Raw genomic sequence first — 23,522 nt, forward strand, 5'->3', positions numbered from 1 at the left:
TTGGATGCCTTTTAATGTCACAATAACGAGGGCAAGACAAGCATACCTTAGTGGCCTCTGGCAGCGTCAACCAGAGCCAAGTTATCTTGCGATATGACTTTCGAGAAAATTATCACGGTATATGGCGCGACAGGCTCCCAGGGCGGGCCGGTTGTTCGGTCTCTGCTGAAGAATCGTGTCTTCAAAGTCAGAGCCATCACTCGAAACCCCGAGTCGCTAGCGGCCCAAGATCTTCGCGCGCTCGGAGCTGAGATCGTGGAAGGCGACGGATGGAAGAAGGAGCAGATGATGGCCGCATTTATGGGATCATGGGGGGCCTTTGTTAACACGAACTCGGACGACCCGGTATGAGAAGCCCTGGACGTGTTGATTCGGATGCACAGAAAGCTGACGCATTGTCTAGTGCTTGGCCGGCGACGGCTGTCCCACCGAGTTTGACTTGGGAAAGACAATCATTGATGGCATCATTGCGACTGGCACCGTCAAGCACCTAGTCTACTCCTCGTTTGTGGACACGTCGGATTTCACCAAGGGCCAGGTAATTGTCAGACCGGCGGAAAGTATGTTAACCCGCTATGTAAAGATTTACCGCGCGCATGAGAAAGATATGTAACTGTATCGCAGTGAAAGCCAAAATTCAACGATATGCGGAAGACTCCGGATATTTCGAGACAGTCTGTCCTTTATATCAGGGATGGTACATGGATATCTTTAGTCGTCGGGATTACGCTCAAGCCCTGGGAGGATTTCCTTTCTTCCAGGACGACCAAGGGTTCCGCACTCTTCGCTCGGCGAAATGGGGATCCAATGCTGACATGCCTGTTCCATGGATCTCCTTGAAGGATGATTACGGTGACATCGTGCATGGCATCTTTCTGGAGCCGGAGAGTTGGAACGGCCGAATCGTTCCGACGGTGAGTGACATTAGCACATACCCAGGGGTGACCGAAACTTTTCAGTCAGGTAGGCCCATGACCCCACAATGACCGCCCCCCGACGCGAGCTAATGAATGTAATACTGCAGTCACGGGCCAGAGGGCAAGGTATGTACATGCCAACGACTGGAGAGCCCTCTTCGGCGATTCGCGGCAAGGCGAAGAGAATCGCAGTATCTTTGAGTTTGGGCGCTTCACGAATGGCAAATATTTTGGGGATCACCCGATTTCCACGGACAAGTCAGCATATCTCAAGGCAAGAGCAGTCGAGGCTCAAGGGGGAGACCCCAGGGAGGAGAAATTGATAACACTGAGCCAGTGGTTTGCGAAGAATCATGCCTCGGAAATTCGTGGAAATGAGGCATAAACGACAAGCATGGGACGGACCGGAAGCTTTGGCTGTAAGCCTTATCGAGCGTCATATCCTAGAAAAAAGACCTTGGTGGGAATCAGCAAGATGTATGAAGTACTGTACCTATCATCTCGGGACATAGCCTATTGGTTATCCCTCCCAGGACCACAGAGTGCCTACCGAGTGGAGGGCCTGCATCAGAGAGACCCCTGCGTCAACCCCTACCTCTTTGTTCTCGAGTTATAATTATCCTAGCTGCATTCCAGTGCAACCCAACTCCGCCACCCTTGAACCCCTCACCGAGAAAGCACTGGTGGTGTGCTGGCTGATTCCAAGTTAACTCTACGGAGTAGACATAAGAGCGAGCGACTGGGAATAGAACCAGCCCCCTCCCATTTCTTCTCCACAGCACAATCCACTAAAATCAACTGTATTTCCATAAAATGACCATTGATCTCACGCTCCATGAACGTGGTCTCGTGGCCGAGACTCCTCCTCTGGCACACCTGTCCGACGATGCCATTATTAGCAAGTTGCAGAAACCCGCTCCCGTGACGTCAGAGCGAAATTTGTGGGCGTTTTGGGATGGTGGTTTCGATGCCATGCCTGGATGGAAGCAGCGGAACGTGCTGAATTGGGTGCGACGCTGCGGACACGATTGGGATGTGCGCCTGCTCGATATTGTGGCCGGATCGAGTACCAACATTCAGCATTTCGTACCGCTCGAGTCCTTGCCAGCTGCTGTCTGGGATGGCCAGATGGAGGGCGAGCACGCAGGTCAGCATACGTCGGAACTGGTGCGATTGGCGCTCCTCTACCACCACGGCGGCGTGTTTTTGGACGTATCGATTTTGATGTTGCGTGACCCCGACGCCCTCTGCTGGGCGTCGCTGGCCGATGAGCGCTCTCCGCACCGCGTTAGTGCCTGGTACCATATCAACATGGGTCAAGTGGTGCATAGCTCGCTAGCGGCACGGCGGCACGATCCGTTTATTTATCGCTGTGAGCCCAAATCCCTTGGTTGACCTTTAATCGTTCCATTTTCCAAGCTTGCGACTGACAGTAAGCCATGTGCAGGGATGCAGGTGTTCCTGAAAATGTGGAGTGGACGCCGCCATGCAGATGGACTCCACAACCATCCTCTCGTGCGCCATCTGGAACTCTTCCAAATCAAGGTGTTTAACATCCCGGCCGACAAGAATTGGGCCGGCTATAACGACTATACAGCTATCCTGCTAGCATTCCAGCGAGTGGCGCGCAACTGCGAGCCAGATGGTGCATTCGATGGTCCAGCGTATGTAAAGGAGCACTTCCATCTGCTATCGGTATCGGATGAAATGGAGACCGGTTTCTTTGTGCCTGCGGAACGGCTGCCTACCCTCCTCACGCTGTCGGTCCAAGCCCACGACGAGGGGGACGATGGCGCCGATGCGAAGCGATATGTCTACAAAACGCTGGCTCACAGTTCGGTCGCCAACTACCACCAGGGAATCAGGTACCTTGGTTATGCCAATCCCGTGGCAACACAGTGGAACAGTGCTGGGAATGATTGTCGACCCGGATCGTGGGGGGAACGACTGCGGTACGGAAGCGTGCATTATCGACAAACACGAAAGGTTGAGCCTGCTCATATGAAAGAGATGGAACCAACATCCATGGGGATGCTGGAGGCCGTTGGTTAAAATCTTGATATTTCTATATGATACGGCTAGCCAAGTATGACGGGGAAAGGTAGACTGAAACGTTCCCAGAAAGCTTCCTCTCGAACCAAATGGGGAGCCCGAACTCTCACAGCGCCAATGGACCGGAAAGAATTCGTCATGCTGTCAGGCTGTAGAAAGTAGAAAGCCAAGGGGTAACATTGCGGCTACTACCGACGCCACAAAAATTTCCCCCTCAACTCCGGCTGGACAGCGTCCTTTCGCTGTGAGCATAGTCCAGGAGACAGTTCGACTTCATGTTCCATAGGCTTCGATTACCGGTAGAAAGGGCGAGAAAAGTTTTTGGGCCATCGAGCTGAGCGTCACTGCCCGATTTCAAGGCTGTAACCGCAAGGAATTGAAACCGCATAGAGAGCGTGACGCAAGGGAATTTTTCGCCATGCTCAAATAGCACATACTTGAAGTTAATCGTGGCCCATAGACCTGAGCACTTGCCGCCAATGTTGATTGAATATCGGTCATCTGAGATTCACCAACCATTTGATTGCTTCTGTAGAATCGATATGTGGGCACATTCCTTTTCTGATTACATGACTGAACTAGACGCATGCTTTTCATGGTATGCTAGGCATTTAATAGTGAGCTGAAAGGCTCATTTTCGGGATACAACTTTGACGGTCAAGTTCACCCCTTGCTTTTGGTTAGAGTGGTGAATGAAGGGGAATGCTCACCCGTGGTGCTGACGGGGGATTCCGAAGAATGTATCTGGCATGGCATGTGTCCACGGCTAGACCAACGCCTAGGCAAGGAGAAGAGCGCCGTGAGGGTTTTCAATCTTGGAACCTTGAAGATGACTGTGTTGCTGAGTCTTGATTCGCTGCATGAGACAGCAGCCCAGAGGGGAAACATTGAGTGAGGCGTGTCTCTCTTCATTTAATTGGGGACCCAGCAACCTCACGAGTACATTGCGATTTTCTATAACTGAAGAGAAGCCTTTAAATAACATGAGGTAAGCGCAAGCCCAATTTCGGCTAAAACAAACTTGTTTGCTGATAGCAGAGAAGGGATAAGTCCTTACCAATTCCTGATTAGAGATGAAGGGTATTTGACAACGTACCGCGAAAGAGAGACAAAGAGACAAAATGGTTTCTTCAAAGAACAACGGGTTGCGTGAGACGGCAGGGATACCTCGTCTGAAATTGGCAGTCAGAACTCGGCGTCAATCGTTGACGACACGTGCGGTGTCTCTGCCGCCTTTTCACCCCAAGGAAACATCGTTCGGGTGCACTAACGCGCATCCTCCCCTGATAGCCCAGGTTCCCAAGACGTGGGATGTATGTGTGCATGATGTGATCCGTGAGAGATGTCAGGAAACGCCGGGATCGCCCGCAGTGATTGCGTGGGACGGGGCCTTTACGTACGGGGAACTTGACGAGCTGTCAGATCGCATTGCGTCGGCCTTGATGCAGGCAGGTGTGACACCCGAGAATTTCGTCCCAATCTGCATGGACAAATCGCGATGGACGACGGTGGCTGTCTTGGGGGTAATAAAGAGCGGCGCCGCCTTCGCGCTGCTCGATCCCTCCTATCCCCTGGCTCGACTTCAAACCATCTGCCAGGATCTGGCAAGCGACATCATCCTCTCCTGTGCAGCTCGACGCGAGGTCTGCATGCACCTGGCAAATGTCATTGTCGTGGAACACCTGAGCCAAGCGTGGTATCCCAATCTCCAGACCTACCGGCCATCACTCACGGTCCAACCGGGAAATGCTCTCTACGTCGCCTTCACGTCCGGATCAACCGGGAAGCCAAAGGGAGTCGTAATCGAACATAAGGCGTACAGCTCAGGGGCTAAGGCACATATCCAGCAATTTGGAATTGATCAGAACTCCCGGGTATTGCAGTTCGCATCCTATGCTTTCGACGTCAGTGTCATGGAGACGTTAAGTACACTGATGGCAGGGGCCTGCCTCTGCGTGTTGGGGGACTGCCAACGAACGGATACCACTTTGTTCACCGACACCCTGAAGCGGCTCCAAGCCACTCACGCCCTTCTGACGCCGTCCTTTGCGCGAGCTGTGTCGTGGGATGGAGTCGGCCGCCACTTCACCACGTTGATCCTCGGCGGGGAAGAAATGCGGGCCTCCGATGCTGTTACTTATGCCCGGCTGGGAATCCGGTTAATGAACGCGTACGGCCCAGCAGAGTGTGCTGTCAACGCCACGGTACAGGTCGGCGTACAGCCAGGGGACAAGCTCAGTTGCATCGGCCACCCTACTGGTGCGGTAGCTTGGGTGACCGACCCTGACAATCCAGAGCGGCTGATGCCCCCGGGCAGCATGGGAGAACTGCTGTTGGAAGGGCCCATTGTTGGCCGTGGCTACCTCAATAACCCAGAAGCCACGAAGCGGGCATTTATCGACCCACCGGAATGGCTGCGAGCGGCTCGGACGTTGCCCGCCGAGGATAGTTCGCACAAACTGTATCGCACAGGGGACCTGGTGGTGCAGGAGCGCGACGGGGCGCTTAGTCTCCTCGGGCGCAAGGAAGGTCAAGTGAAGATTCGCGGACAGCGCGTGGAGTTGAGCGAGATTGAACAACACATCTATCAGCTCCTTCCCCGGCCAACGGAGGTGGTGGTTGAGAAAGTGACCACTTTATCCGACCAACGCGACAGTCTGGTCGCTTTCGTCCTGCAGAGAGGAAAGACGGACGAAACAACCGGCAAATCAAGCCCGTTGTTCTTGGCCCCTCAGCCTGCTGTACTCCAGGTATTCGGCGCTGCTCAGAGCCAGCTTCAGGAGCGACTCCCCAGTTACATGAACCCCTCCGTCTTCATTCCCCTCGCCCGAGTCCCTGTGACCCCGTCAGGAAAGGTCGACCGGGCCATTCTGCGCGCATCAGCAGCCCTCTTGTCGCGACAGGAGCTGCAAGCGTTCGCAGGGTTATCCATCGACCATGACGATCGTTCTGCCATCACCACGGCAGAATCCACGTTGCAGCGACTATATGCAGAAGTGCTCGGGCTTCCTATCACCACCATTGGCATGAACGATTCTTTCGTCCGCCTCGGGGGCGATTCCATCCTCGCCATTCGTCTGGTGGGAGCTGCCCGCCAAGCGGGGCTTATATTTACCGTTCGAGACGTACTCGGAACCAGGCGCCTGGAGGAGCATGCGCGAACAGCCGTTTTTGTATCCGAAAGGTCGTCCTTCGGAGCTAAAAGCGCGGAATATGACTACGTTCCTTTTTCGTTATTGGGGTCCAAGGGGGAGCAGACGCGTGCCGAACTGGTGCGTCTAGCAGCGGAACAATGTAGCGTTGCCACAGAGGATATCGAGGACCTTTACCCATGTACGCCACTGCAGGAAGGCATGGTGGCTATGTCGATGCGCCAGCCACACATGTACGTTGGCCGAATCGTTTTTCGTATCCCGGAAGATGTCGACCATACCCGAATTCAGGGCGCATGGCAGGCCACGGTGAATGCCAACGCCATACTCCGTACGCGCATTGTCCAAGGTTCTCAGGGGCTGTGGCAGGCCGTTGTGGCGCGAGGTCAGGGGTTGACTTGGGAAACCACAGCGGACTCTCCTGCATGGACAACCGAGCCGACCTCACTGGCCACGAGCTATCTGGGTGTGCCCCTCGTACGATGCACTCTTGGAAAAAGGGAGTTCGCCCTCGTTATCCACCACGCGGTGTGGGACGCCTGGTCGATGCGACTGATCCACGATGAATTCGAGCGGGCCTTCCAGGGGGAACTCCTGCGAGAAAGGCCCTTCTATCCATTCATCCAGTATCTACAGGGAATAGAAGGCATGGATGAGTTCTGGCGCAACGAACTGGCCGACTGCGAGGCACCCGCTTTCCCAGCGCTGCCCTCAGTGCACCATCAACCAACCCCAACAGCGACGTTCCAGTACCGCATTGAAAACATCGAGCGGACGTCTCGCAGTCAAACCATGGCCAATTACTTGCAGTTAGCCTGGGCATTTCTCATAGCGCACTATACCGACTCCACGGAGGCTGTTTACGGTGTGACTGTCAGCGGCCGCAACGGGCCCCTCGTGGGCATTGACGAGCTGGCAGGCCCAACTATAGCCACAGTGCCGATGCGCGTAAGCGTGCAGCCGTCGGACTGCATAACGGCGACATTAGAGCAAATCCAAGCCCGCGGAGTGCGCATGATCCCGTACGAGCAGGCCGGGTTGCAGCGCATCGCACGCACAAGCGCCGACGCGGCCAATGCATGCCGCTTTCAGAGCCATCTCAACATTCAAGTCGTCGACGATCACGCCGATAGGCGCTTTTCTGTGGTGCAGGGAACCGTAGTGAGTGGGATGGATCTGTCTAGGTTTTCCAGCTACGTCCTGAACCTCCTTGTGGAGCTGAGCCCTGATAATGGCACGGTCACGGTAAATACAACGTATGATCCGAAGATTCTAAGGGCCGCGGAGGTCGAGCGCATGATCCATCAATGGGAGCATCTTCTGCGCCAGATCTGTCGATCCCCAACGGGAACCATTCAAGAGCTTGACCTCGTTGGCCCCCGGGACTGGGACCAGATACAGGCCTGGAATGCTGTCGTGCCATCCGCGGACCGCCGCTGCCTGCACCATCTTGTACGGGCACAGGAGATGCGGCATCCAGAGCGTCTAGCTGTGTTCGCCTGGGATGGCCAGCTCACATACCAGCAGCTAGCAGTCCTGTCATCCAGACTCGCCCGGCGACTCCGTCTATTGGCAGTTGGTCGCGGGTCTTTCGTGCCCATTTGCCTGGACAGGAGCCGCTGGTCCATCGTCGCCATCCTCGGGGTGCTCCAGGCCGGCGCTACATGTGTCCTCTTAGATCCTCAGCACCCACGACAACGCATGCGGGACATTGTCGCCGGTTTGGATGCCCATCTTTTCATCAACGCACCCACGACAGCCACCGTGACCAAGGGACTCGGTGCAATCGAGCTCCAGCTGTCGTCGAGACTCACTGAACAGTTGTGGGGAAACTCCGTGGAGGAATCCTCAAACCAAATGTACAACAACAACCCGAATGTAGATCCGGAAGACCTGGCTTTCGTGATCTTCACATCTGGAAGTACGGGTCAGTCGAAGGGAATTGCCATGCCGCATCGCACAATCAGCACCAGCATCCGTCACCACAGTGCCGGCATGAGAATTGACGACAAGACACGCGCCCTACATTTCTCATCTTATGCATTTGACGTCAGTATTTACGAGATATTCACGACGCTCGCCGCAGGCGGCTGTGTCTGCGTGCCATCAGAGCACGAGCGCACCAACCAGCTGGCCGAGTTCATCCAACGAGCAGCCGTGAATTGGACTTTCTTGACGCCATCAGCCGTACAGGCCCTCCATCCGTCTGAAGTTCCTGGCCTCACCACCCTGGTCCTAGGTGGCGAAGCGGTAACGCAAGAGAACGTCGACACCTGGGCTACCTCTGATCGGTCACTGATCAACGGATATGGGCCCGCCGAAGCGACCATCTGCGCCGTTGGCTCGATCCCGGAACAAGGCTGGAGGCCCGGAGGCATTGGCCACGTCGTTGGAGGAATCGGATGGGTCACCGTGCCCTCAGATCCCAGCCGGCTGGCGGCCGTCGGAGCTATCGGCGAGCTGCTACTGGAAGGGCCATTTCTCGCCCAGGGCTACCTCCACCGGCCCGAGATCACCGCTGCTTCATTCATCGACCCCCCTGAATGGCGCCGGCAGTGGACTCCCAGCCGAGTCGCTGACGCTAGCGAGGCTGCTCAGCCGCACGAGACGCGGCTTTATCGAACGGGGGATCTTGTGCAATACCAGGAAGATGGATCGATTCGATACATCGGGCGCCGAGACACACAAGTCAAGCTTCGCGGTCAGCGCATTGACCTCGGGGGAGTTGAAACGCAGGTCGGGCGGATGTTTCCTGGCGCCGGCGACGTGGCTGCGGAAGCAATTCAGCTCCCCATTCTCTCTAACACTATCTTGTTGGTTGCCTTTGTTCACTGTCGAGAAGGCCACAGCACAGTTGTGGAGGAAGGACCAGTCCCCGTCGATACCATTGCAGGATTTCGAGATGCCGTGGACCAGACGCAGTCCCGCCTTCAGTCCCTGCTTCCATCGTATATGGTGCCCTCCATGTTTGTACCAGTCGGCCGGATGCCGAAAACGGTGACAGGCAAGACAGACCGCCGTCGTCTGCGCCAGGCGGTGCTCTCGCTTTCGGCACTAGATCTCCAGAGTTATCGTGTGATGACCAGCCGCCAGGCGATCATCCCTGTTGCGACTGATGCGGAGCGTCGGCTTCAAGAAATCTGGGCACAGGTACTTCGGATGCCGCGGGAGGAGATCGGATCAAACGACGGCTTCACATTGCACGGAGGAGACTCGGTGACGGCCATGTGGATGGTGGCCCTGGCCCGCCGCGCTCACTTCAACTTTACTATTGCTGACGTCCTTAATAACCAACCTCTGTGTGACCTGGCTAGAAATACCAAACAAGCGCTACCTTCCGCAGTGACGGAGTTGGCGTCGTCATCGGCCGTTGCACCAAGTAACAGGTTGCCGATCCACCAAATCACAGCTGCCCTCGAACAGACCGGACTGTCCTTGATCCCAGCTGAAGATATCGCCGTTCATCCAGCCACGCAGGCTCAGTCCTTCCTCATCCAGCGGTATCCGTGGACCCACTGGCAATTTTCATTCTCCGGGCATGTCGATGCGGACCTCCTAGGTACGGCATGCACGCGCCTTGTGGCTGCCCACAGTATCCTGCGCGCTCTGTTTGTCAAACCAAGTGCTGGGGCTGCGCCGGTTCAGATCATTCCGAAAGCACTCGACACCCCTTTCCACACGGTCACTACTCCAGATAACATTGACCTAGACGACTACTGTCAAACATTGTGTAACGCGGATCAAAAGCTGGATGTTCTTACTACCGTGCCACCCGCTCGATTCATGCTGGTCTCTAACCCCCTGCGCACGGCACAAACTCTTATCCTGCGACTATCTCATTCCCAGTATGACGGGATATGCGTGCCAAAAATCGTGGCTGATCTCGAGGCCCTCTACAATGGGACAGTTCCAATCACCGCGACACGATTCGAGAGGTATCTCGACGAACGGCGTGAGTACGAAGTCTCCGCGGTCGCCCACAAATTCTGGCGCGAGTATCTGGCCGGCTCGAGTCCCTGTTCCGTCTCGATCTTTGCGTCAAGTTCTCTTGATTCCAGTCACAGCTCCTCGTCTCTCGTGTCTGCATCTCAAACACTTGGATACACTGCTCTGCCGCCACAAGTTACTCTAGCGACAGTCGTTAAAGCTGCTGCATGCCTGGTTCTAGCGCGCCACGCCGGTCACACCGACGTCGTGGTGCGGCAGACTGTCAACGGCCGCAGCCTGCCCCTCGCCCAAATTGACGAGATGGTCGGGCCTTGTGTCAGTTTCATCCCATTCCGAGCCACTTTGAAAGCGGACATGACGGTCCAGGACTACTTGGTGCATACGCAAACTCAGCACACGCGCAGCCTCGACTCAGAGAACGTTGAACTCGACACGATCATACGAGAATGCACCAATTGGGGACCACCGACGGTATCTAGACCCGGCTTTATCCTGCAGCATCAGAATATCGACATGGACCTACACCTGACTCTAGCAGGTAACCGCTGCTTCTCTTTTTCTTCATCCGGCCGACTGCGTCCAGGGTCTGAGATCTGGATTTGTTCAACGCCGCGACCAGCCGGGGTGGAGGTGGAGGTTGTCGCCTCTGAGAGGAGTCTGACGGCAGAGACAGCAAGAAACTTGACCCGTGAAGTAGTCGACGTGATGCGTTCTCTGCTTGATGACGGCAAGAGGGTACTGGGAAGTTTTGACGGGTTGAATTGGGGTGTTTAAGAAGTAACTCGCTGGTTCCTAGGCTTTCCTTTGTTTTTCCTTTATAGGTGTGATTTTAGATTGAGGATATTGAAAAGAATCATGTTCTCTTGTTTAAATTTGATAGCAAAGAACGTAACTATAGCGAAAGTAATGATGAAAATTCTCGACTCGTTTGATGCTGAGTTGTTGCAAGAAGGAAAGAAGACGCGAAAGCCACGGGTACCTAAGTCCGCCGCGCGGTCACGTGGCGGGTGCTATCTATAAACACCAGTAGTAGACCGACCATTGCGTAGTAGTTTGATTTCATTCATTGACGCGACGTGAACTAGACTAAAAGGTTGATTTTATGATTATGGGTATTCGCGTTCACGCGAGGGTGGATGTGAAAACACCATACTTGGCTACAAGGTCTGTTATATATCTCTGACTGCTTCGAGCGCGGAGGTATCTTGCCATGAACCGTGGCACTCCAGAAAAACTGACAGAGCATCTAATTATTGCTAGATCTACTGTGCCGGTAATAAACTGGTATGATGATAGGAAAGTATAATAGATCCTAGAACAGATCGTGTACTCAGCCAAATCGAAGAGGATATCCTGTCGAAGTACGAGACCGTTCCTCTAGGGTGCCACATTCGTAGTAGACGCTGTTGAATAATTCACAGATTTCATATACTTCCTAGTAAATCCTCAATTTCACTCTAAAAAAAGCTATGAGGATAGCCAGTTTGCTCTTGCATGCAATGTGTAGCCGAATAACATCAAAGTCTACTTACTCTGTAACAGATACAAAGATTCCGCACGATACAAACTGGACCGTACATGGATTGTCCAACTGTCATTCTAATGACTTAGGTGCAACTGCAGTTCGTTTCCCTAGATAGCCCTAGCCTTTTTACGACCCTATAGAATAGCGACGATCATGACATGGCTGGTTGATGACAAAAGAGCAATCATGCTTACGATTCACCTGCCTCCCAAAGGTAGGTCGACTGAGAATGGAAGTAGATGCTCATGTAGACACCCTTCTTCTCCGTGTAGGAATATGATACCCACGACTGCAGGCGAGAGGTCTGGGAAATGTCTTGCTCGGGGCTGTTGAATACGTTAGCGGGGCTTTCATTCGAAGTTGCAAGGCGCCCAGGGGAAAAAGGCCAAAGGGGGGGCAAAGCCGAATGAATGAATGGACATACTAAAGTTCCTCCACAGTTTTCAAGTATGACCGGAAATGTTCCGACCAGCCCAGGGAGTCCCAGAATCGGGACAGTGCCTCGGCCACGAATCGATCGTTCTCGCCGTGAACGGGGAGATAGAATTTGGGCACAGGGAAACGACCGCCGGGGTGAATTTCGTAGTTCCAAATCATTGGGGACAAGATTTGGCTGGCAGCGGTTTCCTGACTATGATCAAACCCGCCGCTGAAGGCACGGGTACCTTCGCCGATGCGCAACAGGGTCCAGAGCTCTCTCAAATGATCCAATCCGGTCATGATCTCGGGCTCGTCGATAAGGCGTCCGCCCAGGGTGAACATTTCGGCGATCTTGGGCCAGGTCACCTCTGTATGAGCGCCGTAGAGTTTCAGACGTTGCCGCGACATGTCGACACAATCGCAGGAAAGAAAAGTATACTGGTTATAGCCTGTGCTTTCCTGCATGTAATCATGCACAAGAGAGAAGGCGGGGAGGAACTGGTTGCGCTCGGCATCCAGGGCTCGAACTGTGTTGGCGACGAGGTCACCGATGGGCACGCCCATGGCCTGGGCCTTCAGATTCGGAAACACGTAGCCCTTGACCAAGATGGCGCCGTCGGGAAGAAAGTCGAAGCCGAACGCTCCCTGCGACTTCAATGGATTGGCATCCGGGATTTTCAACAGCTCTTGGACTTGATGAACTTCTCTTGGGGACAGGTGGCAGTCACCGAGCAGCCGCTGGAACAATTGTGTGTCGAAGTCCCGTAGAGGGAGCCTCACTAGCTGCCTGAGAAGGTCGCCTACCGGAATTCCGTTGAACGGATCTCGTGATGTGCCGGATAGGAAACTGACAGGCTCGAATCCGATGCGCACCAGTCGGTGGGAACCTTTCTGGAAGTTGAGACTGAACTCAATGGGCAGGCCACTACGTGAGATGGTGCTGCGCCATCTCTGAGGGTAGGGTCCGAGAGCCGGTAGCAGGTGATGGATGAAGAAGGACAGAAACTGATACTGTCGGTGCAGGTCATACTGTCCGGCTTCGAGCATGCGGTTGAACAGTGGGCCCGTATCTTCCCACCAGCGAGCCTGGTCCTCACTGGGGAAGTCGTAGTAAGTAGCTAGAGTCTCTGCGGGAGTTGGTCCTCCATCCTTCTGAATTGACGGGACTTTGGGATGCCCAAGGGAACTATGATGTACGGTGGAGTGGCTCGCGGTGATCGTCATAGTGCAGGTAGCAGTTAATATTGAACGGCAAAAGGAGAACACGTGTAGGACAGTAGTAGCATTCGGAACTCAGATTGCTAGGTGGATTAGTGCATACGGTCCCTATAAACCGTGTCTTGAGGGAGGATGTCAAATCGCCGAGATGACCTCGGGCGCAATCGGTAAAGAGCGGTGACAGGTGATTCATTTCGTTCCCCTCCCCCTTGCGTCGGGATGAGGGGTTACAACCGATGAAGGCTGGCTTTTATGAGTTCTTCCTTGCGTAAGGAGACATTCCGACCTCAGCTGACTCTGAATCCCGTATGCAAGGAGCCAGAACCGCAGGAATGGTGTCTTTATCATCAGCCAACTATAAAAAATTCGTCCTTGCCACATGCAGACCCCGTCCGGTGACTCCGAAGCCCTTAAACCATTGGGAATCAATATGGTAAGATCCAGACCACTGGTAGATTCACGGGTATGCTATCAAAGCTTCGAGTTGTTCGCACTCTTTGCATCATTTATTGTAATCATCTATAGTGGTATTTCGCGGTTGCAGGTTGCAGTTCCTCTGTCCGCAAGTTATCTTTCAGTGGCTCTTTGATCGCGAAGCGGAGAGATAGCGAAAATAACGAGAACCAAAAGTCCGTAGGCTCTGTACCTTGTAGCTATGGCAAGTTAGATATAGTAGTCAAGTCAATACGTTTGCTCATAGGACTACAAACTATTTGGTAATTTCATTGAAGTGTGCGGTTGCATATCAACCAAATGTGTAAGTCCCCACTACTCCTAAAGCTGACGCCTAGTGAACACGATTGGCATTCGTTCAATACCAAGTGAGAAATGATCTTCCGCGTGATCCATGAAGGGCTTTGCATCTACACCGGTGGGAAATCGGATATCAAAGGTTATGATTAATCTGGCAATTGTTGTGCGAATGTTCATTAGGGCGAGCGGCTTGCCGATGCAAGAGTAAGGACCTGGAGAATATTTCAGTAACTGATCGCAAAGCCTCGCCAAAATAGGTGCTAGATATACGGAAAGTGCGTACCTGTCATGAATGGGGCATGGGCTGACCGGTGCTTTATCAGGTCGGGATACTTGTACCAGCGTTCAGGGATGAAGGAAAGTGGTTTTGCATAGGCTGAATCCGCTGGGAGTCCAAAAATATTAGTTGGGGAACAGGGAAGTTGGATAAATGTGTGCTTACATCGCCCGATGACCCACTGGGGGGAAAAGACCGTCATGCCTCCGGGGATATGCATGTCCCCTAATTGTATCCCTTCTGCGGGTGTCTTCCGCGGAATGATGCTGGGAACTGGCGGATGCAGTCGTAGCGTCTCGTTGATGAACCCATTTAGTCGGGGCAACTGGGAGATTCGGTCGTGAAGAAACTCGCCTGCCGAATCGGTTTCAATAGGTAGCAGCTCTGCTCGTAGCTGCTCCACCTCTTCTGGGCGATGGGCCAGCTCATAAACAATGCTGGTCAGAGTTGTCGCGGTTGTGTCACTGTTTCGTGGCGTCACAAATCGAGATTCATGTGGGGGACGAGATATACAGTGCGGAGAACGTACCTTCCTGCCGTCACTACGAGCATAGCATCGCCCATCAACATGTTGAACTCGTCGGTCGTGGGAGTTCGACCTTTCAATGGAGCGAGGAAAGAGGCGCAAATGTCGGGAATGTCGACCTTGTCCTGAACTGCATATCAACAAAGATCCCAAAACGAAGCCCCCGTTGTGAAAACAGAGAAGTACCTACATTCATGCGATGTACGAGGCGCTGCGTGACGAACTCCACGAATCGATGCCAGTCCTTGGAGAGTGAGGGCATAGTGAGCAAAAATCGAAATACCCACGACGGAACGCAATATTTGTAAGGCGTAATGCCGGCAAGCAGAACATCGATGGCCCAATGGCTTCCGCTGGTGTCGAGCATGTCGAAGCTGCGGGCGAAAGCTAGGTCACCCATTACATCATAGCTGTAGAAATTGAACCAGTCGCTGACATTGACTGTCAGACCGGCGGCGGAATTCAGGCGATGAAAAAGTTTCTCGCGATACCCACGGATCCGAGTCTCATAGCCCCTTAGGGCTCGATCGCCAAACCCGGTACTCCAGATGCGACGACGTTGGTCATGGGTCGCCCGGTTTCGATGCGAGTGCAACGAGAGCATCGGGTGTCCGTTATCATAGAAAGAGCTCTTGGAACAACGTGACCGGAAGCCGTAAATGCGATCGACTGCCACTGGATCGGCAATCGAGAGCTCCGACGGGCCAACACGTACCACGGGGCCATATTCTTCGTGCAGCTCATACAGCTTTTGAAAGGCCGGGCGATCCCTGAGGCTTACTGAGAACCATAGCCCAGAGAGTCTAGCTCCGTACGGGCCTGGAAAGCTGCGGAGGGGATGGTAGTATGCGCGGTAGACGACGAGAGAAGTGTATAAACCGATGATATAGGCGAAAGATAAACTCCCTGCAGTCTTCACAGAGTCATACAAAGGAACACTGGCAACTCCTGCAACCACAAAGATAACCACGGACGAAATTATATGCCACTTCACGTATCGCAGAGGATATAGATGATGCTCTCCTCGCCGGAAATAACCTAAATGAGACGCAACGCCAACGATGGCTGCGAGGACATGTGGGAGACCCATGGCGGACAATTCAGCGGCCGCCGCGCCGAGAGCAGAGCGACGGAGGTTTCGTTCGCACCCAAGTCGAAGTGAACAGCGATAGCGAGACAGGATACCAATTCCAGTAGATTTATTGAAAGAGCCAGTTCGGGAGAATCGGACCATACCATTACAAATAGCGAAGAGGTTGACCACGTCAAGTAGTCGGCTACTACCGGCACGCAAGGCAAGGGATGGAATGCAGGTCTTGAAGAATGTTGAAATGAGTGAGATTCAATTTGTTGCCCGTCACACATCTAGACAAAAGCACCACTGGTATTTCCAATGTTTGAACCCTTGCAGATGCAGTCAATATAGTGTCGTGGAGAGAGGAGTGACCCGATCGGTAGGACTCTAACCGCGCATCTCGTTCCCCTCTAATGTCCTGCAACCTATCCATTACTTATCCACTGAGCCCCTCCCATAACTAAAACGAGAAAGTCTAAGAGAGCTTCTACGTGGTAAAATGGCCACCGTCGTTGTGTCAGAGCTACCCTCGGGGCTTGCGGCGACGGGCTGCGTTCTCGGGCTCCTTCTCGCTGGAGTCTTCTTCGTCATTGCAGCTCCCAAGTCGGAAGACCCTCAAGTGGTCAATAAATACCGGTGGGACTTTTTCGAGGCTAAAGCCAGACGGGAGTTCGATATAAGGGCCGAGGAATTGATCAATATCGGAGTCGCCAAAGTGAGTGGCGCAACGAAATGTTGGGGTGTCCATGAAGCGAGACTAATACCCATAGGCAACTTCGACCTTTCATATGGTCACTGGCTTCGGACTTCGATTGATTCTGTTAGATAAATTGGCCGATGCAGCGGGCATAGATGACCGGCTGGACCAAGACAAGGGAATCGCATCGGTATGTATTGTCTTTTTTTCTCAATCGGAGGATGCATACCAAGGAAGCGATCGGGCGTATCTGACTCCGGAGGATTTTCAAGGTCAACCTCGTTCACTTGAAAGGACTCGAGACCAAGTTCGCCGGTGAACTGCACGACTCGGTGCCACGTCCGGCGGCGAGTGCCACATCCAAACGACTGGGTAGGGAAGCAACCGTTGCGATCGACTTTGTTAAGACGTACAGGCTGATCTTGGATTCTTGGACTTCCAGTGCATTTGACGCGACCTTTCTCGGATGAGACAGAGAATTACCTGGAAAAGGTATGGACCGACTCGACAGGTAACGCTTTGGATCCAGTTGGTGTTTCCTGTACATTTCTTGCTGACGGTGAACACATAGACTGGCATGAGCTGTTGCTATATCCCACGGTAGGCCAGATGACGGCCCAAATAACAGGACGAGCGTTTGTCGGACTCAATCTTTGTCGCGATCCCCGTTGGCTCGAGATAATCGCGACTTATTCCGTCGTACGGTATTCAGCCGTCGTGGCCGTCCAGCAATTTGCCACTTGCCTTCACCCCCTCGTCCACCGAATCCTTCCGGCTTGTCGCAAGCTTCGGGATCAAGTTCGGCAGGCCCGAGAGCTCATTCAGCCGGAACTCGACCGTATCAAGAACAAGAAGGTGGTAGATGAGGAGTTCACCAGCCTGGCATGGATTCATGAGTTCGCCCAGGGTTCCATCTACGATGCCGGTCTCGCGCAGCTGCGGCTTGCAGCCGTGGCCAACCACACCACCACCGATATGATGTGCAAGATCATGATCCGCCTCTGCCAGCATCCGGAGCTGATCCAGCCGCTTCGAGAGGAGGCCATTTGGGCCGTACGAGATGGTGGCCTGCGCGTTGCCGCTCTGCAGAAGATGTTTTTGATGGAAAGCTTCATGCAAGAAAGTCAGCGTCTGGAACCATTTATGCTCTGTAAGACCATCACCACTCCATCAAGGTTTGGATCTTTATTAAATCACATGCTTATTCCTTCTGTCCCGATCTAGTATCCATGTTTCGCTACGCCACGGAGACGGTCGAGCTTCCGGACGGCACTACGATCCCCCAAGGAACCCTCACGGCCGTCGCAAACCCCAGCCGACTAGATCCAACAATCTTCCCCGACCCCGAGAGGTTTGACGCCTATCGGTTTGTCAAAATGCGCCAGGACCCCGAGCGTGCCCATCTGGCTCCGTTCACGAAGACCAGCTACACCCAATTGAATTTTGGCCATGGAAAACAGGCGTGTCCGGGTCGATTTATTGCTGTGAATGAGATTAAGATTGTATTGTGCCACATTCTACTAAAATATGATATAGAAATTGTCGAAGAAGGCCCCTCGGAGCTGGTACGCGTCGGCCTTTTGACGGTGTGTAATCCTGGCACGAAAATTCGAGTGAGGAGAAGAGAGGAGGAAGTTGCCCTATGAGAGCGCTGACTACCACTCTTGATAATTGTTGAATAACATGAATACTGATGAAATAACGTGATAATATTTACGTGCAAGTAATTTCAATAGCAAAGAGTAGTTCAGTATATTATTCAATGCGTTTTCTTACTTTTCTAGTCATATTTACGGAGATGACATTATAATAGCTCATGATCTAAGCACCTGAAAATTAAATGTCAAATATTTTCAGTATTTGTGCAAATATTGCACGATCTCCTTTAGCTGCACATACGGAGTAGAAACCAATTATCTAGTCAGCTGCCAAGGTATGTGAACTCCGAGAGCAACTACAGGCAACGATTCCGTTAAGGGATAATATCTCGTTCAAGGGCCGAATCCCTATCCTTGACTTACGGAGTAGTTACATCGACCAAAATAAGACGCAAATTCTTAGGCACAGGAAAGGGTTCATACATCCCTCTCTGGACAAGCAACCGTGTCAAGACCCCTTGCACGCCTAGATCAGGGAATGGCAATGCAAGTGTCACTAGTCTCATGCGATGCATCTTCACTATCCCTTGAATCGGCCTGGAACACGGCCGAAACTTGGGCAGCAGGGGGTATTCATCCAGCACTCCTTGTTTCCCCCCCTCTATCTCCACCGTCTTACGATGTCTCACTTGTAGCGTATGTGTCATGAGTGAAGGTCACGGCGCGGAGAGGTTACATGCCGTCTTCCGGGCCTGTTGCATTCAGTGTAACTGCTCCCCAGCCCCTCACATATGCACAGAAACACATTGAGACTGTTGATCTCGGCGCCAGCTGTGCAGTAAAATACTCAACTGACTTTTGCATGACTGGGTGCTCCACAGTAGGTACCGGCGGTGGGACAGACAGGTAACATTCCAGTATGTGGCGCTCAAGCCTCCGCACCCACCTACCCCAACTATAGATTCCCGTACCATGCGGAATACAGGACCTTCAATCCGCAAGGTATGCGGAAGAACAGTCTTGAATGTGGACATTTTTGCGGTCGGCATGAGTGCATACATGCAAGATTTGGCCGGCTACGGCAGTCTCCTATCGTCTTTCTCATCCGACATGTACCGCGATCGGCGTAACGCAGTAGGCTAAAGAGCAGGTAATTCTCACTTCGCTGGGGTTCTAAACGAAAGTCGATAACATCAAGCCCAGCCTCCTCGATCTCGTAGTCAACAATAGCCACCAGACAACCGGCCATATTTGTTCAACATTAAACCGGTCGATTAAACTGAAAATGACTGTAGGCAAAGCTAGAGCCCAACAATCTCATTCCTCCGGTATCACCGTCCTCGTCGTAGGTCTGGGACCGGCGGGGCTGGCTACGGCGATTGAATGTCATCGCAGAGGCCATAAGGTGATCTGTCTGGAGAGAAAGCCTGAGAGCTATCATCTAGGTGAGTAGGCAATCTTTAGTCAACCGATGAAGCCAGAAAAACGCTAACAAGGACCTCGGATTTAGGAGACTTGATCAGTTTGACGGGAAATGCCGTGCGAGTACTCGAGAACTGGGGCGATGGCGCCGTGATTCGAGCCATGCGACACTTCCAATGCAATTTGAACACGCTGCAAGTCTACGACGAGACGGGCTCCCTAAAGCTCCGGAAGCCTCACAATGCCACAGACGCACAGGAGGACGGATACATGCTGAGGCGGTCCCGACTCCTAGAGATTTTCCTGGATCAATTGAAGAGCCTGGGAATCGAGGTCCGGACCGGCGTCCAAGTAACCGATTACTGGGAGACTGATCGCAATGCTGGGGTCAGTCTTGGAGACGAGGTGATCACGGCGGACTGTGTGATTGCGGCCGACGGCGTTCATAGCAAAGGCAGAGCGCAGATATCTGGCGAAGAGTTTACCCTCGAGGCTACGGACGGCGCTGCATATCGGGCCTTTTTCCCTGCAAACACAATCGCGCAGGATCCGGAAGCCTCCTGGATTATTAAAGATGCCGGCGACAAGGACTGCTTCCACACCTTCTACGGAAGAGACATCGTCATCATGGTGGGAACCGCGGAGAACCATGAATATATTTTTTGGAGCTGCGGACACAAGGAAAACGCCGAGTTCGAAAAATCTGCCTCAGTGGAACCGGTCCTCGAGTTCATCAAAGATTGGCCTGTCGCAGAAAAGCTTTCTCCTCTGATCTCCAAAACCCCAGACGCAAACTGGATGAATCAAGCTTTGTTCACTCGACCGCCGTTGAAGAAATGGGTATCCGACAAGGGGAGAATGATCGTGGTGGGCGATGCAGCCCATCCGTTTCTCCCGCACGCCGGCCAGGGCGCAAACCAGGGCATCGAGGACGCAGCGGTCGTAGCTTCGTGCTTGGGGATTGCCGGCAAGAACGACGTACCGCTGGCCCTGCGAGTGACCGAGAAACTACGGTTCGTACTCTCTGCTTGATCCTATTGAATAACGTTCACTGACGCTGACTATGATATGATGTCAGGTACCACCGGACTGCTGCCATCCAAAAACGCGGCGTCCAGGCAAGAGATCGGTCCTTAAATGTTGACTGGAATAAGGGAGGCTTTACCAAGACGCTTGAACTACGCCCAGCCTGGTTGCATGACCACGATTGTGTGAAACAAGTCTACGAGGAATTCTCCAGTGCCGCCGATGCTGTCCGGAAGGACACTGACTATAAACCAGCATCGGGTATCCCAAGCGACTAGAAATTGCTTCGTCCAGGTTAGATTGCTAGTCTCCAGAAAGTTCAAAGTACAGGATAATTCTCCCACGTATACTCAGTACCACATGATTTACAAAGTTCCGATATACTGGTTAACCGATGCAATCCCCTCGTAAGTCGCCACGGCACCGTTGCCCTGCGGTGGTGGCGCGGTGCTCGTCCAGTTAGACACCATCAGATACAGCCCGTCGGACTGCGTGGTCGACCAAGGATGGATGAAGCCTCCGTATAGCAACGACCCGTCCCCCAACTGTTCCACCTGCACCTTCTCCTCGGACCACGGGCCCGTCGGTCTTTTGGCAGTGCGGGAGACGATCCAAGGGTTCGTATTTGGCGCATTCAGATAGACCATGGCCCAAGTGCCGTCCTCCAGCTTGCGCACCGACGGTTCTCCAAAGGTGCCTTCGAGGATGGGCGAGCAGGAATTTCCCCAGTCCCACCTGTCGTCGTTTAGCCCCCAACATTCGTACTCGTCCTTATCCTTGATCAAGTCCCAGCGGACGCGCTGCAACAGCATCGGGCCGAACTGGACGGGGGAGCGGGTAGAGAAGACGTACACCCACTGGTCATCGCGCTGCATGGTCCACATCTGGAAGGGATCGGTGTTGTCTTCGTTGTTCCACCACTTGGCATTCTCCAGACGCTCAAAAGTGTTACCGTCTGTGGAGACTGCCAGGCCGGAATAGTTGGGGGTCCAGGGGGCGGTCCAGTTCATGATACTCATGTACGAGATAAAATGTTCGCCAGTCTCGGGGAAGCTGATTCCATCGTTTGGAAGCACTGAGTATTCCCAGATTCCCGAGTTGGTGCCGTCGTCGCCGCGATTGCCATTATGCGTGATTTGCTGCGCGAGCCCATCTTCGTCTGCGTCGACTCCGGCGGCGCCCTGGAACTCCAGGCCGTCCTCTTCGCCTGGATGCACACGCGATCGCAGCATTACCGGGCACCGCCAGTCTTTCGCATCCTCCACTCGCTTCGAGCTTAGCGTGTCGCCGAAGAGGAAGCCAATTTCGCCGTCGTCCTGCACGTACGGGATGCCCAGGTCCGTCGCGGTGACGCCCCAGCGGCGGCCACTGTCGCAGTCTTCACAGGTCAGTCGTTTCCTGAAGACGGCGTGGGTACTTTGGACAGAAGCGAGGGAGCACAGCAGAATGCCGGCCAGGAGGTGTGCGTGGAGCATTCTTGGTTGGCTCGTTTTTGGTCTCGCGCTGTCAAACAGATGCCGCGTGTACAGTGCACTACTAGACAGCGACGCAAATGACAAGATTTTCTGCAAATCATTCCGGATAGCTAGGTACCGCACTGCGTCTTTTCTATTAAAACGGAATCCGCATGTAGTGAAAATGTCCGCATCATGGTTATTGAGATACCACGTAGGAACCCGAATAAGTCGGCGCCCAGCTGTGCAGGGCATACCCACACGGCCGGATTCGGAATGAGTTGAAGCCCGGGGAGTGCCACCGCAACATCGGGGCGTATACGGGGCGTGGCGTAGTCCGCGGATATTTCCGCATCCGGCCGACATTGAGATATATGAACGTGTGGCTTGCAGATTGTCGGCGATTGATCAACCTGCGAGTCAAGGGGAAAAAGCCTTTGGATATGTTCGGACTGGCTACCTTGGCGTAAGTCAACAATAATTTACAGCTTGACTAGGCTAGCATGACCTCGCAGACTGGGGTTCGCAAATTGAACAAGATATCGACAAGTGGTTTGATTGGTGGCATTTCCTTTTTACGAAGGATTGCCAAAATGCAGTCCCAACTACAGCAGAAAGGGAAAGGTGAAAGAGGAAGAGATTTTCTCTGCGCAGCGAGGCGAGTGGATAGGGCGAGAGAGTTTTAAGGCTTTACATTGATACCAGCAGATACTCTGGGCTTTCCACTGCATACAATATCAGACACGTCAACCACTTCCTACATCCAGAGAGCACAAGAGAGAGAGTGTGTGTATTCATACGCTGACCCCTCGCCATAGGCGATATGCAGGGTACCACTATCCCTACTCTCTATGTACATCCCTTCGATCTAGACTATTGCTTTCCTGACGAATTTGGAGCCTCGTCAAGGCCTGTGTTGGCCGGTGCCTGGGGTTGTGTTTTGCGGCCCTCGTGGCACGCAGCTTCGGAATCTCTGTGACGCGAGAGCACAAGAGCGTCCCGTAACTGGTGTCACCACCTACACTCTTCGATTGTTTCTCGAACCCTAATTGCCAAGACACATTAGTCTATATTTGGGATAGACCCGGTATAACAATGTTCCTGTATCAGTATCATACTCAAATGTCAACCGTATGTGACTACGAGACCTTCCTATTCCGGACATCGGTATTGGTAACTACCGATCCCCGAGAATTATGCAGATTTTTCTGATATTTCCACGGTTCAAAAGTTATGTCTCTTCTAGCTGCCTTTTTAGGCTAGATTGCTTATCATTCTTCATGTATTTAAACCACCGTTTGCAGCTAGATTGAAAGAATCAGACCTTCATCATTCGATATTCCTAAGGGTACATTACTAGCAATTACGCCTAGAGAGACGGCCCACAAATGGGAGGAGGGGGCACAAAGGTAGCATATGTATGGTGGTTTCGTGTAACTTACAGTACTTGACGTTTTAGGCT

General features: G+C 53.1%; 7 protein-coding genes across 7 annotated transcripts; 4 read left to right on the forward strand and 3 right to left on the reverse strand.

Moving 5' to 3' along the window:
• Positions 1-93: 93 nt before the first annotated feature.
• KD926_002784 (NmrA/HSCARG family protein) lies at positions 94-1,302 on the forward strand (the record flags this gene model as incomplete). The annotated part of the gene is made up of 4 exons (XM_053097256.1): positions 94-345; positions 404-560; positions 625-963; positions 1,025-1,302. 4 exons carry the CDS (start codon positions 94-96, stop codon positions 1,300-1,302), a joined length of 1,026 nt encoding a protein of 341 aa, XP_052958874.1.
• A 428-nt stretch (positions 1,303-1,730) lies between these two features.
• Positions 1,731-2,969, forward strand: KD926_002785 (capsule polysaccharide biosynthesis protein; the record flags this gene model as incomplete). The annotated part of the gene is made up of 2 exons (XM_053097258.1): positions 1,731-2,289; positions 2,365-2,969. The coding sequence occupies 2 exons, from the start codon at positions 1,731-1,733 to the stop codon at positions 2,967-2,969; spliced, it is 1,164 nt and encodes a 387-aa protein (XP_052958875.1).
• A 1,121-nt stretch (positions 2,970-4,090) lies between these two features.
• ftmA (nonribosomal peptide synthetase ftmA) lies at positions 4,091-10,843 on the forward strand (the record flags this gene model as incomplete). The annotated part of the gene is made up of 1 exon (XM_053097259.1): positions 4,091-10,843. One exon carries the CDS (start codon positions 4,091-4,093, stop codon positions 10,841-10,843), a length of 6,753 nt encoding a protein of 2,250 aa, XP_052958876.1.
• A 941-nt stretch (positions 10,844-11,784) lies between these two features.
• On the reverse strand, positions 11,785-13,238 carry KD926_002787 (reverse prenyltransferase; the record flags this gene model as incomplete). Its single annotated transcript, XM_053097260.1, has 2 exons — positions 11,785-11,920; positions 12,019-13,238. The coding sequence occupies 2 exons, from the start codon at positions 13,236-13,238 to the stop codon at positions 11,785-11,787; spliced, it is 1,356 nt and encodes a 451-aa protein (XP_052958877.1).
• A 768-nt stretch (positions 13,239-14,006) lies between these two features.
• ftmC (cytochrome P450 monooxygenase ftmC) lies at positions 14,007-16,022 on the reverse strand (the record flags this gene model as incomplete). Its single annotated transcript, XM_053097261.1, has 5 exons — positions 14,007-14,197; positions 14,269-14,370; positions 14,428-14,726; positions 14,792-14,913; positions 14,979-16,022. The coding sequence occupies 5 exons, from the start codon at positions 16,020-16,022 to the stop codon at positions 14,007-14,009; spliced, it is 1,758 nt and encodes a 585-aa protein (XP_052958878.1).
• Positions 16,023-16,362: 340 nt separating this feature from the next.
• KD926_002789 (NotH) lies at positions 16,363-20,884 on the forward strand (the record flags this gene model as incomplete). The annotated part of the gene is made up of 10 exons (XM_053097262.1): positions 16,363-16,578; positions 16,634-16,750; positions 16,833-16,932; positions 17,003-17,071; positions 17,132-17,710; positions 17,785-18,146; positions 19,065-19,284; positions 19,454-19,603; positions 19,669-20,593; positions 20,659-20,884. The coding sequence occupies 10 exons, from the start codon at positions 16,363-16,365 to the stop codon at positions 20,882-20,884; spliced, it is 2,964 nt and encodes a 987-aa protein (XP_052958879.1).
• Positions 20,885-20,971: 87 nt separating this feature from the next.
• KD926_002790 (NotJ) lies at positions 20,972-22,081 on the reverse strand (the record flags this gene model as incomplete). Its single annotated transcript, XM_053097263.1, has 1 exon — positions 20,972-22,081. The coding sequence occupies one exon, from the start codon at positions 22,079-22,081 to the stop codon at positions 20,972-20,974; it is 1,110 nt and encodes a 369-aa protein (XP_052958880.1).
• Between the last annotated feature and the right edge of the window lie 1,441 nt (positions 22,082-23,522).

The sequence above is a fragment of the Aspergillus affinis genome (genome assembly GCF_023601865.1).
Source record: "Aspergillus affinis strain CMG 70 chromosome Unknown NODE_15_length_407527_cov_87_040692, whole genome shotgun sequence".
In the NCBI taxonomy this organism is placed as follows: Eukaryota; Fungi; Ascomycota; class Eurotiomycetes; order Eurotiales; family Aspergillaceae; genus Aspergillus; species Aspergillus affinis.